At 43.0% G+C, this 16,437-nt stretch overlaps 10 protein-coding genes across 10 annotated transcripts; 6 read left to right on the top strand and 4 right to left on the bottom strand.

Moving 5' to 3' along the window:
* Positions 1-35: 35 nt before the first annotated feature.
* V2V93DRAFT_372831 (uncharacterized protein) lies at positions 36-1,668 on the bottom strand. The gene is made up of 3 exons (XM_066910831.1): positions 1,529-1,668; positions 1,287-1,466; positions 36-1,233 (listed from the first exon to the last, which is right to left on the bottom strand). The coding sequence occupies exons 1-3, from the start codon at positions 1,600-1,602 to the stop codon at positions 447-449; spliced, it is 1,041 nt and encodes a 346-aa protein (XP_066764816.1). The 5' UTR covers positions 1,603-1,668; the 3' UTR covers positions 36-446.
* Positions 1,669-1,805: 137 nt separating this feature from the next.
* V2V93DRAFT_372828 (mitochondrial carrier domain-containing protein) lies at positions 1,806-3,653 on the top strand. The gene is made up of 5 exons (XM_066910830.1): positions 1,806-2,410; positions 2,468-2,706; positions 2,767-2,863; positions 2,915-3,031; positions 3,086-3,653. Exons 1-5 carry the CDS (start codon positions 2,215-2,217, stop codon positions 3,487-3,489), a joined length of 1,053 nt encoding a protein of 350 aa, XP_066764815.1. The 5' UTR covers positions 1,806-2,214; the 3' UTR covers positions 3,490-3,653.
* A 119-nt stretch (positions 3,654-3,772) lies between these two features.
* On the top strand, positions 3,773-5,941 carry V2V93DRAFT_372824 (uncharacterized protein). The gene is made up of 3 exons (XM_066910829.1): positions 3,773-3,971; positions 4,023-4,123; positions 4,185-5,941. The coding sequence occupies exons 1-3, from the start codon at positions 3,809-3,811 to the stop codon at positions 5,769-5,771; spliced, it is 1,851 nt and encodes a 616-aa protein (XP_066764814.1). The 5' UTR covers positions 3,773-3,808; the 3' UTR covers positions 5,772-5,941.
* A 214-nt stretch (positions 5,942-6,155) lies between these two features.
* On the top strand, positions 6,156-6,979 carry V2V93DRAFT_360055 (kinetochore Sim4 complex subunit Fta4; the record flags this gene model as incomplete). The annotated part of the gene is made up of 4 exons (XM_066908118.1): positions 6,156-6,309; positions 6,360-6,552; positions 6,605-6,682; positions 6,736-6,979. 4 exons carry the CDS (start codon positions 6,156-6,158, stop codon positions 6,977-6,979), a joined length of 669 nt encoding a protein of 222 aa, XP_066764813.1.
* An 869-nt stretch (positions 6,980-7,848) lies between these two features.
* Positions 7,849-9,125, top strand: V2V93DRAFT_326049 (glycoside hydrolase superfamily; the record flags this gene model as incomplete). The annotated part of the gene is made up of 2 exons (XM_066907518.1): positions 7,849-8,126; positions 8,183-9,125. Coding segments are annotated over 2 exons (1,221 nt in total), but the record flags the coding sequence as incomplete, so codon positions are not given.
* A 636-nt stretch (positions 9,126-9,761) lies between these two features.
* V2V93DRAFT_372818 (putative methyltransferase-domain-containing protein) lies at positions 9,762-10,720 on the bottom strand. The gene is made up of 2 exons (XM_066910828.1): positions 10,550-10,720; positions 9,762-10,485 (listed from the first exon to the last, which is right to left on the bottom strand). Exons 1-2 carry the CDS (start codon positions 10,678-10,680, stop codon positions 9,837-9,839), a joined length of 780 nt encoding a protein of 259 aa, XP_066764811.1. The 5' UTR covers positions 10,681-10,720; the 3' UTR covers positions 9,762-9,836.
* A 369-nt stretch (positions 10,721-11,089) lies between these two features.
* Positions 11,090-12,394, top strand: V2V93DRAFT_372816 (mitochondrial 37S ribosomal protein mS38). The gene is made up of 2 exons (XM_066910827.1): positions 11,090-11,456; positions 11,526-12,394. The coding sequence occupies exons 1-2, from the start codon at positions 11,204-11,206 to the stop codon at positions 12,272-12,274; spliced, it is 1,002 nt and encodes a 333-aa protein (XP_066764810.1). The 5' UTR covers positions 11,090-11,203; the 3' UTR covers positions 12,275-12,394.
* On the bottom strand, positions 12,280-13,103 carry V2V93DRAFT_372814 (ubiquitin-conjugating enzyme/RWD-like protein). Its single transcript, XM_066910826.1, has 4 exons — positions 12,923-13,103; positions 12,758-12,861; positions 12,569-12,698; positions 12,280-12,515 (listed from the first exon to the last, which is right to left on the bottom strand). The coding sequence occupies exons 1-4, from the start codon at positions 13,083-13,085 to the stop codon at positions 12,436-12,438; spliced, it is 477 nt and encodes a 158-aa protein (XP_066764809.1). The 5' UTR covers positions 13,086-13,103; the 3' UTR covers positions 12,280-12,435.
* Positions 13,104-13,247: 144 nt separating this feature from the next.
* Positions 13,248-14,261, top strand: V2V93DRAFT_372810 (uncharacterized protein). Its single transcript, XM_066910825.1, has 3 exons — positions 13,248-13,653; positions 13,711-13,847; positions 13,900-14,261. The coding sequence occupies exons 1-3, from the start codon at positions 13,272-13,274 to the stop codon at positions 13,951-13,953; spliced, it is 573 nt and encodes a 190-aa protein (XP_066764808.1). The 5' UTR covers positions 13,248-13,271; the 3' UTR covers positions 13,954-14,261.
* Positions 14,174-15,593, bottom strand: V2V93DRAFT_372808 (uncharacterized protein). Its single transcript, XM_066910824.1, has 2 exons — positions 15,254-15,593; positions 14,174-15,194 (listed from the first exon to the last, which is right to left on the bottom strand). Exons 1-2 carry the CDS (start codon positions 15,413-15,415, stop codon positions 14,253-14,255), a joined length of 1,104 nt encoding a protein of 367 aa, XP_066764807.1. The 5' UTR covers positions 15,416-15,593; the 3' UTR covers positions 14,174-14,252.
* Positions 15,594-16,437: the final 844 nt, after the last annotated feature.

The raw sequence follows: 16,437 nt of genomic DNA, 5'->3' as shown, positions 1-16,437 counted from the left end.
ATATGTGTTAATGTATCAGAAATTAATTAGCGATATAGAAAGCGTAGATTGTTATATTATTGAGTTGATCGCACGCAGATGAATACAAAACCACATCAGAAATTAACGGGCCATATCATCCAGCTATACAATATAATAAAATCAAATAAAAAAACACTAATATACACCAAAACCCACAGGTCTATTGTTGAACACAATATTTCTGACAACACGAAACCAAATCATACACGACTCTCGTACACGACAATCATAAAAATACACTAAATATAAAAGATACCCGCTGCCTAGTAGCACTAATTTGTTATACATCTCAATTTAATTTCATTCCCATTTATTCGCAGATCAGAACTGCTAGTCCGCACTCAGTATTAATATCTCAGACATACGTCACTTATCGTACACCGCCGTAGTGCAGCCAGTCAATTAATGGCTAGTCTACGTAGCGTCTAGAACAAGATAGCCACGTATAGAGCTGCGAGGGTGCCGATTGCACTTCCGATATACGGGATGTTGCCCAGTACCGCTCGGATGAGCGGTTCACTGCCAGAAAATGGAAGCTTTGGGACACTGGAGTGACTAGCAGTAACAGTAGTTGAGCCGGCAACAAAAGTGTCGGTTGCAGTGTTGAGTTGTACAAACAACATATACGCACTGAGAACCTTGACAATGTTATACGTGACTGGATCAAATATGTGACGTGCTCGCGCAGATGTTGATTTGCCGGCAGTGAAGTTGATGAAAAACGAGAAAATCAACGGGATAATCAGTAGATATACAGCCCAGCAAGCAATAGGCTCCCAGAAAGGCTTGTAGGTCGTCGCTGAGCAGGGGTTTGGGAGGTAAGCAGTGGGAGTCTTGAAAGTAGGACCGCCAAAGGGAACTGAGATATGATCCACTTTCAACGAGAATGGCGTTTGCTTTCTCAAAATCAGAAAAAGTTCATATAAAGCTTCGAGCTGCAAAATCATAGTCACAGAAGAGAATTTAGCACGAAGCTTGAATCCAGAGTTTTGAGCGCAGGTGACAGATGATTCGGTTGTAGAATACACGGCAGATCCAGCCCACGCAGTCAAAGAGCAGGCCTTTGCCTTTACACGAGAGAAGAGAGATTCAGCGGACTCCTCTGCCAGTGCGGACTCGTCATCTGTAGAGTTCTCAGCGATCTCCGACGAAGGTGATGCCATGCCAGTTACAGGCGAAGAGGGTAGAAGAAGTTTCCTTTCCGTAGATGGCCTGTAATACGATCAGTTACAGACAACGCAACATATCGGCAAGGCAATACGTACAAAGGAGTCTTCTTAACGACAATACTGCGACGGCGACTTCCGGCCGAGCTGGCAGGACCAGGGCTCGACACGATACCTTTATAAAGAGAAGCAAAGCGGCTGTCCCCTTGCAAATAATTCTGATTCTGAGCAAGATGCTGGCTGATTCTTGCTTCAAGATCATTTTTGAATCCGTCAGTACTTGAATGGAAATAACAAGTTAGCATTTGTTAGAACAGGACAGTGACTACATAAACACGTACTCGACGCCAAGCTCAGACGCCAGATCAACAAGCTCTTTCTTTTTCATAGCAGTAAGACGGGATCTGGTGGACATATTTGGATTTTGTGCAGGGGGTGCAGGAAGGTGGGGAGGAAGGTAAACAATGCGGAGAAAGGCAAGACGTTCACTGTGACGGAACAAAACAAGGCAGGCGATCGCAATGTAAACAAACACACTAATCAATGACTAAGTATCCCTAACCCATAATGTCGCTTGAACCGACGACTTTAGTTTTCCCCAAATTTATCGCGGATTTTCGAATGTCGAAAACAGGTTGGACACTTGCAATTGACAGTATATTTGCTCCGTTTCTGAATTGTCGCATTGAAATTTGTGTTTAATCTTGAGTAATATGTTTGGAGACATTTAGTATTTTTGCGAGTGTGCAACAGAGACTACAAGATCCTTTGTGCAGCAAAGTCGTTCATCCTCCTCCAGCGGCCGTCTATTCGTTTTTTTTAAAAAAAAAGCAAGGAAACAGTATTAGGACTAAAGTCATGACTGGTGCCTCTGTCGCAACAGCGACTCACGTCCTGAGTCCAGTCGTGTCTGCTCACGGTCAGGATGACAAGTCTAGATGTCATCCGAGTCTCTTACATGTACGGTTTCCTTACCTTTTACATCTCTGACTCCATCTCTAATGTCTATTTGTATTTATTATAGAATATGGTTGCCGGAGGACTTGGAGGCATGATGGGCGACGGAAGCATGCATTCCCTGGATACAGTTAAGACACGGCAGCAGGGTGCTCCTAACGCGCTCAAATATCATGGAATGCTCAGGGCATACGCCACTATATTTAAAGAAGAAGGATTTGCAAAGGGGTTATATTGCGGTTTTGTGCCGGCAATGCTTGGCAGCTGTATGTGATAGTACTCCTTCTTTTTTTCTTTCTTGCATTTGCTGACAGCTATTTTAGTACCGGGGACATCAATCTTCTTTGCTACTTATGAATTTACTAAGCGTCACCTGCTAGAGCTCGGCGTTCCGGAAACAGTCACTTACCTAACGTCTGGTTTTCTCGGTGACTTTGCAGCTTCCATTATCTATGTTCCATCGGAAGTCTTAAAAACTAGATTGCAATTACAAGGACGATATAACAACCCGCACTTTTATAGTGGCTACAATTACAAAGGGACAATAGATGCTATAAAGACCGTATGTGGTTCTAGGTTGGATCATTAATGGTTGTTTTGCTAACTATGATTCCTTTATTAGATTATAAAGAGAGAAGGATGGCCCACATTGTTTTTTGGTTACAAAGCAACTCTCGTCAGGGATTTGCCCTTCTCAGCTCTTCAACTAGCTTTTTATGGTGCGTTTGTTTTGACCGCTTGATAGATCTGTCACCGACATGTAATTATAGAACGATTTCGGAGTGCTGCTCAAGCCCTTGAAAATTCTTCGCGTCTGGGGTTCTGGGAGGAGTTATTAACCGGAGCAGCTGCTGGTGGTATCTCAGGTATCATAACGACTCCGCTAGGTTTGTTTATAGTTTTTTGCTGAAAATATATGCAATCGCTAATGAGCTGCATAGACGTTATCAAAACACGTATACAAACACAGTCGGAGGCGCATATTATTCCAAATATCCTACCATCTGATATAGCGCCGAAGCCGGCATCATCTCTTGCGCACAGCCCCGGCAAGACAGACAGCATGAAATTTTCGGCTACGCATAGTAAGTCATTGCACACATCTGCAAATTCGCAGATTGCGGGTGCCTCACCGGCCAGCTCTTCTCAGAACGTGGTGCGAATAGGATCAGAGAGCACTTTGCAGGCGCTAAGAGTGATTTTCAAAGCTGAAGGTATTCGCGGTCTTTTTGCCGGAGTTGGCCCAAGATTCGTGTGGACGTCTGTGCAGAGTAGTATTATGCTGTTTGCATACCAGAAGATTCTGCAGACCTTGACTGGGATTGAAGACGAGTTCTCTTTCTAGAGCGCTGCTCAGAGAATGAGATTTGAAGTTGCGAACTTGTTTGGATGTATATACCTTCTTTTGAGGGACTGCTGACTATAGACTAGTTAGTTTAGACTGCTTTGATTATTGTTTTTCGCCGAAGTTGTAATGTAAATACGCTGTTTTCTATGCTTGAATATATAATGTAATACAATTTCACGTAATCATAGCTGATTTGAGTTTGGTTAAGATCTCAATTATTAGAGTTTGTTGAGCCACTCTCCAACACTTGGAGATAATGACAGCTCGTTGTAGCCTTCTTCTTGCCCACTTCCTCACCCAGTGTGGTTTGCTATCAATGACGGGAAATAGCGCAGCTACTCAAAATGGGAAAGTACAAGAAAATACAAATGGAAGACCCTCTGAGAAGTATGTGTCGGCCGGATCATCTTTGAGATCGATCGACAAGGAGCAAGGCTACAGGACTTTTTGCTATGATCTTGTCGTCTGGATACTATCAGGTATTTCTAGTCTAATAAATGCCTTACTTACTGGTTCTAATCTTATGGTAGTTGCTTTTGATCTTTTTTTTAGAGAGATCAAGACTCGTGGAGCGTTCCACATTCCGAGGGATGGTGCAGTCATCTTTGTGGCAGCCCCTCATGCAAACCAGGTATGTCGCGAAAATTGAATGAATCAGATATCGATCCATCTAACCATATGCTTAAATTTAGTTTATTGATGCGGTTCTCCTCATGAGACAGATCCTGGTTAATTCAGGCAGAAGAGTGTCATTCTTGACCGCTTCTAAATCCTTAAAGCAAGCGTTCATCGGGCCCCTGGCCAAAATGTCTTCTCCCATTGCCGTCGATCGAGCCCAGGATCTTGCTGCTGCTGCCAGTGGAACTATCCAAATTAAACGCAGAGATACTCCACTGGAAATTACCGGACAAAATACCAAATTTACCAAGGAATTGGAAGTTGGAGGACTCATTATGCTGCCAAAATCTCTCGGCACAGCGCCTATCGCAGAGATTGTATCCGATCAAAAAATCATTCTCAAATCTGGGTTTAAAGACAAGGCTTTTGATTATTTAGTATCTGGCCCTACCAGCTATAAGAGATGTCCGAAAGTCAGCAACAGCCAGATGTACAGCAACGTATTCAGTCATTTGCATAATGGAGGCTGTATTGGTATTTTCCCCGAAGGCGGCTCTCATGATCGGTCTGATTTGCTACCTCTGAAAGCAGGAGCAGCAGTCATGGCTTTGGGAGCAGCTAGTAGTGATCCAAACTGCAAAGTGAAGATTGTGCCGTGCGGAATGAATTATTTTCATCCACACAAATTCCGATCGCGTGCAGTGATTGAATTTGGTGCTCCTATCGAGGTACCTAAAGAGCTTATAACAGAGTATGCAAAGGGTGGTGAAATCAAGCACAAGGCAGTCTCAGAATTCTTGGAAACTATTCGACAGGCATTGTTGACCGTTGCTCTGACTTGCTCAGATTATGATACGTTGATGGTAATTCAGGCTGCGCGACGACTGTACAAGCCTGCTCAGATGAAAGTGCCGTTGTCTATGGTCATCGAAATGAATCGAAGACTTATAGTTGGCTATACTCGGTATAAGGACGATGCGCGAATAATACATTTGCGCAAGACTGTGGCAGCTTATAATCGGCAGCTGCAACATTTAGGTCTTCTTGATCATCAGGTTGAATACGCAAAGTTATCCACACCAGCAATTCTAGGCAAGCTTGCTTTTCGTTTAATGAAGCTTGTTGTATTGACACTTGGTGCTCTTCCTGGGACAATATTGTTTGGACCAATTTTCATCGCCACTAAGCGGATATCGAATAAAAAGGCAACCGAGGCTCTCAAGAGTTCGTCTGTCAAATTACAGGCTAGAGATGTCGTTGCGACGTGGAAAATTCTTGTAGCACTTGTGCTGGCTCCGGCTTTGTACTGGGTTTATGCATTGTTGGCCACCTGGGTCACATATCGATTTGATCTTTTCCCCGAGATTCGGCCTGTGTGGTTGATCACACTTGGGGCGATGATTGTGTTTCCTATGATTACATATGCAGCTTTGCGGATTGGTGAAGTCGGAATGGATATCTTCAAGTCTTTGAAGCCGCTAATTACCTGTTTGAATCCGAATTACTTCAATGCCATGGTGAGGTTGAAGAGAACGAGAGAGGAATTGGCAAAGGAAGTCACCGAGACGATCAATGTTCTTGGACCGGAGGTTTTTACGGATTTTGAAAAGTTTCGGATGATTCACGCTGCTGCTGTTGAGGAGTCAAAAAAGAATGTGTGATTTTAGTGATGTTGCTGAGTAGTCATGATTTTGGCTGATTTTGGCTGATTTTGGTCGATTTTGTTTTGTGTCATACCGAGTACGATTTCAGAACAGAAGTAGTGACAAACGTAGTAGTATGGTTCTTATTTTGTCGTTCATAGTCCAGAATATAATATTCTGAATATTGAGGGTGTAGTTTTGTCATAGGCTTCAGAGTTGGAGGAGTTGGCGCGTAGGTCAAAAAAGTAAACAAACCTAATCCCAGTTCTATCTCAATTCTCTCCCACTCTTACCACTGCTACCGCATTAACCCAGTCTATATCTCATAGCGGAGCCATCGCAATCATCAAAGCTGTTTGATTACTGCCTGAATATAATATTATTAGTGTTTTTTTGGCAGACATGAGTGCACCTACTAGTCTCTACGACGTCAAACGCGCATTCATTGAATCGCAAGTACGCGTTCTGTCAACACCGCTTCGTCCTACGCGTGAGTGGCAAGAAGAGTATCCCGAATTGGCACATGACAAGGCGGTCGAACGAGCCTTACTCAAAGGTATTTATTGTTCAGTCCACTATAATTCCTGCTCTGATGATTGAAACTAGTGCATTTGATGCAGAGACGGCATGCGAGAGAAGTCTATTCGACACAGGCTATACACCAAGTTGCCGCTCAAGTCGACAACTTACATCAAGATCGGTATTTAGCTGCAAACACTGGCGTATCAGCCGTTGCTGGTGTTTCAAATAGTCCTCTGCAAGCTGTTTTGACTGGAGAAACGGCACTGACTGAAACGGGGTGAGTGCTCGTTAATGGTATTTGATTACGACGGTTACTGATGTTTATACAGAGCTATCGAGTTTCTGCCGGAGACTTGGGAAGAAATTGCCGGTGTTTCTGACGACTATGATAGCGAGGAGCTGTCTCGGTATGTTGTACTCCCCTTCTACTATACCAAGTACATGCTAACTGCTCCTTAAGCTACAACTCTTTACGCGATGAACTGCTCTCTTTGTCGTCTGCGCTTGTCAACGCAGAACGCAAAGCTGCGCAAGTAAGCGAAATTCACAGTTTGGTTTCACGATTTACTGATCCTGTGCCAAACATTCAACAAAATTTAATCTCACGAGATGGCGAGATTGAGCAAGAGCTGTCTCGAATGCGCGTTTTGTTAGCGCGTATCGGCGCAGAACTTCCTCAGGTGCTTGCTACACAAGATTTGTGACTGAAAATAGATTTTTGCTGGGTTTACCTAGAAAGGTGCCTGCACCTAACGAGCTCTGCAATTACATAACCCTCCATAAGGAAGCACTCAGACGATGTTGTCTATTATATGCTCATATATTGCTTTTGACATTATGTCATGGACCCAGTCTCCAGCATATATTATAAGTACTGTGACAATTTTATTTATCTCTGAGGCTATAGGGTTCACATCGTGTGCCCGACGCGTCGCAAATATGCGAGCTAAGTAGCCAGGGGCAGAAGTACCCGCGTACGCGACGTGCGGCTGAAGCGCGTTCTCGAAACCTCGTCTATTTGCTGGTTTTTTTCGGCTCAGAACAGTGAAGATAGAATCTACTGGATAGCAATGCTGATTTCATTTGAGCTGTACTAGAGTAACAAGTGAGTTTTGACTACTTGTCGATTGGTGAGTATACTCTTATTAGCGAGCCTGGGGGCTTATTTGACAAATAGTTCGATTGTTCATGTACAAATCTGCGAGAATAAAACAATACGGCAGCAATATAATATTTCAATACTATTTTACCTTGGAAAGAAAAATTTATAGCGGAATATGGGCATGGTACGGGCTGGGGAGTTTCAAAGGAGACGCGGCGCGCTAAAGTATGGAGTTGTGGAATGCCGGGTTCCCCCTTGCGCCGGTACCTGTACCTGGTCCTCGGCACCCCTTCATTGCATCCCGGGCCTCTGTTGAAAAGGCTAGGGGGCAGCTACTTCTGAGACTTGTTCAATTTCGCTACCTAATTCTTGTATTATATTCTGAACTCTTGATCTCTGGAGAAAACTGTCTTGTCCGGTGCTTAAAGTCTCGTTTCCTGATCTCATTCATTCGCTTCATTTTATCTCACGATGAGACTTTTGCATTCGTTAATATTTACTCTCTTCATCTCCTCAGTAGCAGCATACTCGACTTCGGCAAGGAATAACGTCGCAGTCTACTGGGGGCAAGCATCAGCCGGATCGCAACAGTCGTTGGCGACGTATTGCGAAAGCGATGATGTCGATATTATTATTCTTTCGTTTTTAACAACATTCTTTGCATCTGATAATTTGCCGGAAGTCAATTTTGCTGGTGCATGCTCGGATACATTTTCTGGAACGACGCTGTTGAAATGCGATCAGATTGCGTATGTATATGTTCTATGTTTCAGGGGTTGCGATGTATATTAACAGTTTCCATCAGCTCTGATATTTCCACATGTCAGTCCAAAGGCAAGAAAGTGTTACTATCACTCGGTGGAGCAGTCGGTACATATGGCTTTACTGATGATTCGCAGGCTTCTGATTTTGCTACTACACTGTGGAACATATTTGGAGGCGGAACATCGGATTACCGACCATTTGGCTCGTCAATAGTGGATGGCTTTGATCTTGATATTGAGAATAATAATCCTACAGGATACGCGGCATTTGTCACGCAAATGCGAAATCTGTACTCAGGAGGCGATTACTATATTTCTGCTGCTCCACAGTGCCCATTCCCTGATGCCAGCGTCGGAGATGCGCTGGACAATGCGTGGTTTGATTTCGTGTTCATTCAGTTTTATAACAACAACTGCGGAGTCAATTCTCCTTCAACTTTTAATTATGGCACGGATTGGATGACTTGGGTATCATCCACTGCGCAAAACTCGAATGTGAAGCTGTATGTTGGTGTTCCGGGAAGTTCGACTGCTGCCGGATCAGGTTATGTGACTCCCGATTCGCTGGGGACTCTCTTGAGTGGAATTTCTGACAAGTCGAGCTTGGGCGGTGTAATGATTTGGGATGCTAGTCAGGCATTTGCTAATGAGGTTGACGGCACTACATTTGCAGCTGGGATCAAGAGTATGTTGAATAATATTGGAGATAGCCCAACTGAAGCTACTAGTACTGCTGCAACTAGTAGAATTGCTGAGACTTCGAGCCAGGCTGCTGCTATTGATACTATTATATTTTCAAGCACGCAGGCACAGAATTTGTTTCTTGTGCCGAGCACGTCGTCTGATACTGCTCCTACATCCACAGCTGTCTTGACTTCTACTGAAGCAGTTCCAGCTGCTGCGACTACAGAATCACTGACTGTGCCCACTAGCGCAGGAGCAGAAAGCCCAACCTCGATAACACTAGAGACAACATCAACTATCGTTGTTCCTAATTCGAGAACACTGACACTGACTTCTACGGTGACACTGACTATCTCGTCTACTTCGGCAGCTCCGACTCTATCAACGGTCGTCACCGTTGCGCCGTCAGCAGTGGAAGCTGCGTACGTCAACGGATCTGTATCATCAACAGCAACTCCATCGTCGACATCATCTGAGTCATTACCGTCCAGTACTTTGGCTGCAGATAGTTGTGACGGATTAACAGGCACACCATTGGCGTCCTGCATGAACTCATATTATCAAACGCTGACGGCATCAGACGCTTGCACTGCCGGTTCGCTAGGCTGTGTCGGCGATTTATTTGCGCAATGTGTATCAGGTGCATGGACGACATTTGATTGTGGAACAGGAACTGTTTGTCGAGCGTTACCCTCTGGCGATGAGACTGCTACGACGTTTGCTATTGCCTGTGATTCAGAATCTGATATTGCGTTGAGATTTGGTAGTTCTTCAAAGAAGAGCAAGAGAGCAAATTTTAATAGGAGACATCATCGTCATCATGGACATAGTCTGAGGTCTATTGGCTGATTTTTTTTTCAATTGTGAATAGTAATTTCTTGGTTTGGCTTGTTTTATTTTTATTTTTTGGGATTTGTGATTATTTATGATATGGCTGGGAAAAGTACCCGAATTAATGACTTCACGATTAATGGCACGAGCATAATGCAGAAAATTTACATTGACATAGATCTAAAAGCTCAAGAAATATCCGTAAACCATACTTCGAATATCCTTTGACGCATCGTCTTCAATGAACATTGGCCACCATTTCTCTTCGAAAAGTTTTTCAACTTTGAATCCCATTTCCTTTGCATCATCAAAAAATTGAAAGTCGCGATGAACTAATCGCGCTCTGTGAGGAGTGAATACTACAAAAACTTTAGCGTCTTTGTTTTTACGTGACAAGGAGTCCCAGCATGTCTTGAGTAATTTAGCATGCTCAGAGTGGTTGAATACGACGTCAGAAAGAATAACAAGATCATAACCATCTTCTTTATCGTCAAGGTATTCTTTTAAAGAGGCAGTGTCATTTCCCCAAACATATCCAGCGACAGTGAACTTGTCTTTATCGATCCCGTCAACATTCTCGACATTGTATTTGATATTATCAATTAATTCCAATTCAGGGTAGTCTGTTATTACCACTCGACTAGCATTATGGATTCCAGCAATAAATGAAGGTAATCCCGCGCCAGCACCTAATTCGAGGACTGTTTTGTTAACGAGAAGAGAATCAAAATGTTGGTCGAGGTAGTTTGCAGTAACTTTTGCCGCGTTCCAAAGCAAATGGCCCCATAACGGTGACTTTCCAACAAGTCGTAGTGTAACTTTTGAGGGCCTATAACAGCAGATATATCAGTTTCATCTCGATTCCAAAATGAAACATATAGAGAGCAGCATACTGTCCATCTTTGATGTATTCTGGTTTTCGGTCGTAGGAATCAAAAGAAGGTGGCTCCGGAGGTTTATAATAATCTTCTGGTTCCTGAAATAAAGAAGACTCCTCTGCTAGAACCACTTCGTCGTCGCTCATTTTTCGTTTTCTCTCTTTATATGTATAGTATATAATCGTTGTTGTTTCGTGACGATGAGCTTTAAAAGCTTTTTAGGGTTTTGCCATATTTCTTTAAGATTCAGGGGCAGACCTCAGCGACGGTATCTGAAGCACCAGATTAATGACATACTGCCTAGTGCACTAATTAAATGCTATTTAGGATTCAAGAGTACACCCAAGATTCCCACTCTATATTGTATAATTAGCAATATAAAGCGCAAAAAATAGTATAATTCTATGCGAATATTAATTTTTCAGCTTTTTTATTTACTCATATTCAATGGATACAGGATTATTGAGGTAGTTGTGTCAGTATGCTATCCTGGTGCTGAAAACACGACGAAGATTTGACGCATTTTCATTCGTTTTCGTCGTTGAATTCTTGATCATTTGGTATATAAAACCGCGTATTTCAACAGCTTCTTCTGTTTTAGTTCTTTTTTTCTAATTGAATTATCTGAATAATTTGATAGAAAAAAGGGAATTTTAGAAACAGAAAAAGATGGCTTCGAGAACGCTGTTACTAAAACTGTTCTCGCAGCCTACGAGAAAGTCAGTCTCCTATAGTAAGCAATTTCAGCCGCGAAATTACTCGTCTTCATCGTCGTCATCATCTTCTTCTTCATCGTCATCGAAATTAGTAAGGTCGCATCGGGCACGAAGGTCTTTCAAGCGTGTTGGTCAGAGTTCGGATGCGAGTCAGACTGTGGCGGTGAAGAATGCTGTGGACAAGGCTCCTGCTTATAATCTTTCAAGTATGCTTTTTTTTATATCTTTATATTCTGAATTCCTTGAGTAATTTAACTCAAATCATATTTGAACAGACCTGGCATACGATTCGTTCTTCGCTGGATTTCGTCCTCTTCCTTCTAATCCAGCAACCTCACCGATTTCGAGTCCAGCACTTGCTGGAATCAGCTCAATCAGCTTTCTTACTCCCGAAATGGAACTCGCTGGGGAAGGTCCTGTCGAGCTTGACATGTCTGCATTCAACTACCCTTTAGGCACCTCGTCAGCGAGTGGAGCTTTGCTGGATCCTGTGATGGCTTCATTACCGAGTTCTGTTCTCGAGCAGATGCGTGGCAATAGACCTCCAGTTGCACCTGGATTCTCCGTCCCACATGGTTCAGCTATTTCTGATGCAGCGATGAAGATCGTTGCGGAAAAATTCGACGCCGCTGCGAATGGTGGTAGTGTTGCAGATGAGGCGGGTAAGGATGTTCTTGGGTCTGCAGATTTGATGTCTACGCTTAAGTGTTTTGTGATGATGGACACTGATATGCAAGGCATGAGGCAGTTGCAGAAGCGCCTGGATAAGCGGGGACACTATGCGTTTGTATCTGTGTTTGAGCAGGATGGCATGGATGAATATGTCGAAGAATATGACCCGGCACAAGAAGTTGCGCGCGGGGTTGCGCGAGTTCATCGACGACAAAGAAGCGGGTCAGTAAAGACGGATAATACGCTGCATATGACTAGTGTTATGAGAAAAAGGCGATTAAAGATGAAGAAGCATAAACTACGAAAGAGACGGAGAGCCGAGCGTGCGCAAAAGAGAAAGTTGGGCAATTAATGAGGTTAGAAGAGATAAAGGACTAAGAATCCAGTTGTAAATATGAATTAGTTGGATTTAATATATTCTCGCGTGATTAGAGAAAATGAATGAAAAGAAGAGAATAGAAAATGAAGTAGGGGGGGGGGGGCGTAGTTGCACAGTTATTATTCAGTAATGTACTATTGCATAGCATATTTATATGTAAAGTATCGTACCAAACTATCTGCTGCTTCGTGATCCTTTAGACGCATTACGTTTGCTATGTTCATATGAGCACCTGTTATCTGCAAAAGAGACGAAAAGAAATCTTACCAATATCCACATTATATGGGCTGTCTGGCTCTGGTTCACTTAGTAGGGCCACAATTGCCATACACGCCGAATACAAAGTGAATGCCGGCGACCATTGCCCTTTAAGTATATCAAGACATATTGTACCGTCCTAGATATTATATCCCATTAGACAGAGTGGTAACTACAAAAGTTGCAGAGAAGAGATACCTTCCAGTCCACATTAGGATGACACATTGCGGTCACAAACTTGATTTCCGGAGGGAATAAAGGGTATAACGGATGAACGTTGATATCAATTTTCCATTCACCACCTATGTCGCTTTTATATAAGAACAAGCTATAATCAGAATAAGGTATAATGATAGTAGATACCCTCATAAGATGTGCCTTCAGCGCCACGAATATATCCAACCCAGTGAAATAGATCAGACTCCGTAACAGGAGCTATTGACACATGCTCATTCTTGTCTTTCTGTGCTGTCTTGTACTCTCTCAGCAGTCTGCCTGCTGCTGCTCGAGAAGATACATTATTCATTTCCAGAGCCGGCAATACTGATCATATCTTATTCCAATGCTGCGCGAAGGCGGGGTTATGGCCCATCAGAGTCTGCGGCTCAGGGTTGGGGCTATTAAAGGGGCTAGGGCTATCCAGGGGCGACCCGATATCTTGCGATTATGCGAGATACTAGCAGAGCCAGCTCCGATAGCAACAACTAGCAACATGTCAACTCTTCACCAGCGCCTGGCGACTTCAAGCGAAAGTAAAGCACTTCTTTCAGACGATGAATCATTGACTTCAGCGTCGAAGTTCGCGCCTGATTTCTCTCCCACAGTCTCGGAGGAAGAACTGATGAGCATGAAGGGCAACGACTATGGGTTCCCGCTGCTTATCAAGTACGAGAAAGCCGGCACTCTCAAGCGCAATATGACAAATATGTTGCTCGAGAATAAGGGACCTGTGGCGAGAGATCATCTTGCGAACGAGCGTAACTACCTTGCCTGGGCGCGCACGTCGCTGTCGTTCACTACCGTCGGACTTGCCGTTACTTCTGCCTTTCGAGGATACGGAGACGGTGTTTTAATCGCCGGAAAGATTATTGGAGGTATGATGCATTTATTTATCGTTGTTTTTGTAAACCGGGATTAAAACTCCGTTGCAGCTGGATTCATTCTGCTGGCGATTGCACTCATGATCATCGGCACCTATCGATTCTACATCACGGCTATCTGGGTCCAGCGAGGCAAGTTCCCTCCTAGTAGAGCCTCTATCTTTCTCATTACTGTATTTGCTGTCTTGGTATGTTTCTGTTTTATGTCTTGCTGAATGGATGTGTACTGACTAGTTCAAGCTTATCGCCCTTGCCTTTATTCTCATCCTCGTCAACACTACTCGAGCAATTTAGTTTCTTCAAATTTTTAATTCTCTAAATTTTCCGCTTTCTTTTCTTAATACTACAGGTTCTTGTTTGCTGTAAGAAACAAGGCTTTTATATATACACATATATATAAAAGAAGTAAAAGTTGCTTGTTTTTTTTCTCTTACGGTTCGATATATAATATGGAGTTTGTGTCGGGTGGTTTACGATATTTCTTAGTAGTTGTCTAATAAGATTTGATTTTTTGGGGTGTTTTCTTTTCTTTGAACTTGACGAATCTACAAAGCATTTGCAATGTTTAGTCTTAATATCAATTTCACTTTTTACTAATCAAACGGAATCGGGCGAACAGCACCAGCTGGTACACTGCGTAGCTGTCCTTCGTGAACCATCTGGCTAGCAGCAATTGAACTAGGTACTTTGATACCACAGCAATCTCCCCAGATTCCCTCACCGTGAATGTGTCCTTCGTGCTCTGTCGCCTCAACACCATGTACGGCATCTGCCTTTTCACTCGGTAATTCGTCGATCGGGAGTATTCTGCCAAACAGAAAATGTTGCATGATTGGTACTTTGCCTAATACCTCTGTCTTGTACATCTTGACCATTCCCTCACTAACTTTAGACCACTGCTTTACACCAGAGATGTCATCCAACATAGGAGAACTCCATCGCAAGGAAGCGGTTTTGGCGCTGTTAATAAATGCTATGGCTCCGAGGTACATGTAATCCTTTGCGTACATTTCCAAAACATCATCGTCATGTATACTCCGTGGCCGCAAATATTTATGTTTAGAAAGCTGCGCGGCTCCGAATAAGAACGGCAGGAAATGATAATCGTCTAAACCCCATACTCCGTGAGATCCGGCTGGTTCTAGCCAATATGTAGACTGTAGTATACGCATCAACGCTATATAACGATTAAATACTTTCAAAACAAGTGCGGAAAAATCTTCTTTTTGAACGAGATCAAGTCGATAAAGACAGAGTAAGAAGCAAATGAAGTTGAGCTCATGTCCTGATCCATAGTCTATCCGAGTACGATTTCCAAACGAATGTAAGATATATGTTTGCAAGTCAACAGCAGATAAATGTGGTATATTTTTAATCTTCGAATCAAGGAGATGTGAACCTAGCTGGTTCTCAACATCGTCGTAAAAGTCTCGGAAGGCTGGATTACCGAATCTTGACTGAGCATTTTCAACCGGTGGATGTCTGTTTATAATTTCTTCAATTGAGTCAAGTAGACTTAGAACTCCTAATGTGGTCTATACACCCTTATATTAGCAAATCCAAACAAGAAGCATGAAACAGAGAGAAATACAACATTGGAGATGGAGCACTCGTAAGAGTTCGGATGTCCGGTAGCTGCTTCGCGCAGATCCAGAATGAACTCGAGCAGCACATTATAAGTCTCTGAAGCTTGAAATTGCTCGAGATCTTCTTTTGTCAGAATTCTTGGAACTGGTGCAATTGATTCTGCAGACATCTTGTTCTAGATTGCTGATAGTTGATATTGAAAAGCACAATTGGGACAAGTGTGGTGAACTAGTTGCTATCCATAATGTCGTCATTCCTTAGTACTCTGAATAGTCGCAGCCAGCAGGAGAAATGAGAGGCATATTTCTGATTCTTCCAGATTATTTAATAGGAAAAATATATACATATATATGTTTACATCTTGTTCATAATTGCAAAGATCATTAATAATGGCATAAACCCATAATAATTATCACACTTATGGACTAATCACTCTACAGTAATGACTAAGCTGAAGCTACTGTCAACAATGCAATCAATCAATCAATCAATCGATATATACAGAGACATGCGACTGTCACTTCTCCAGCTCTGGCTATAATATCCATCTTGCTATATCTCTAGAATATTTGGAAAGTTCATTGCTGTTTTTTTGCTTTTTGTTATTCAAAAGCCCCGAGAATGCTCAAACAGTCTACGGTCGTAGGCAATGGAGATCAGGCATCTCCAAACAAGAAAGGTATCGAATTTTGCTATATCAGTTCCCGGACATGCTGATTACTATCCTATTTATTGGTGGCTAACTGAATTGTAGCAGAAACATTGCCGCCTTCAATCAATCCTGGGAGACAGTCGCAGACACTCTGTCGTAATATTCTCATTCATGGATATTGCAAATACGAAAATAACGGATGTATCTTTCGACATGACACCGTATGCCAATCTCTTTCAGTCTTTGCCTGTTGAAATTAATCTAATGTGTCTGAGCTAGGCAACGGTTGCAAAGCCAAGTCCAGCAAAGCCGGAGACGTCAGTGTTCTAAATTATGTTTACAATCGTGATTTTCTATCTGACAGTAGAGATACAGACCAAAGAAGCGACTCAATGTTGAATCGCCGGCTTTTAGACCAGGATCATCCGCGTCACCTTCTGCAGGCTCAGCATCCACGGCAGTGAAGCAGCCAGTTCTGCTTGGACCAGTTGCTGAGTCGGCAGTCTTTGTACCGAGGAGTTCTGCCAATGCGACGCCAG

Source organism: Kockiozyma suomiensis, assembly GCF_038497685.1.
Source record: "Kockiozyma suomiensis strain NRRL Y-17356 unplaced genomic scaffold V2V93scaffold_10, whole genome shotgun sequence".
Taxonomy (NCBI): domain Eukaryota; kingdom Fungi; phylum Ascomycota; class Lipomycetes; order Lipomycetales; family Lipomycetaceae; genus Kockiozyma; species Kockiozyma suomiensis.
This window is presented reverse-complemented; position numbering and strand designations above follow the sequence as displayed.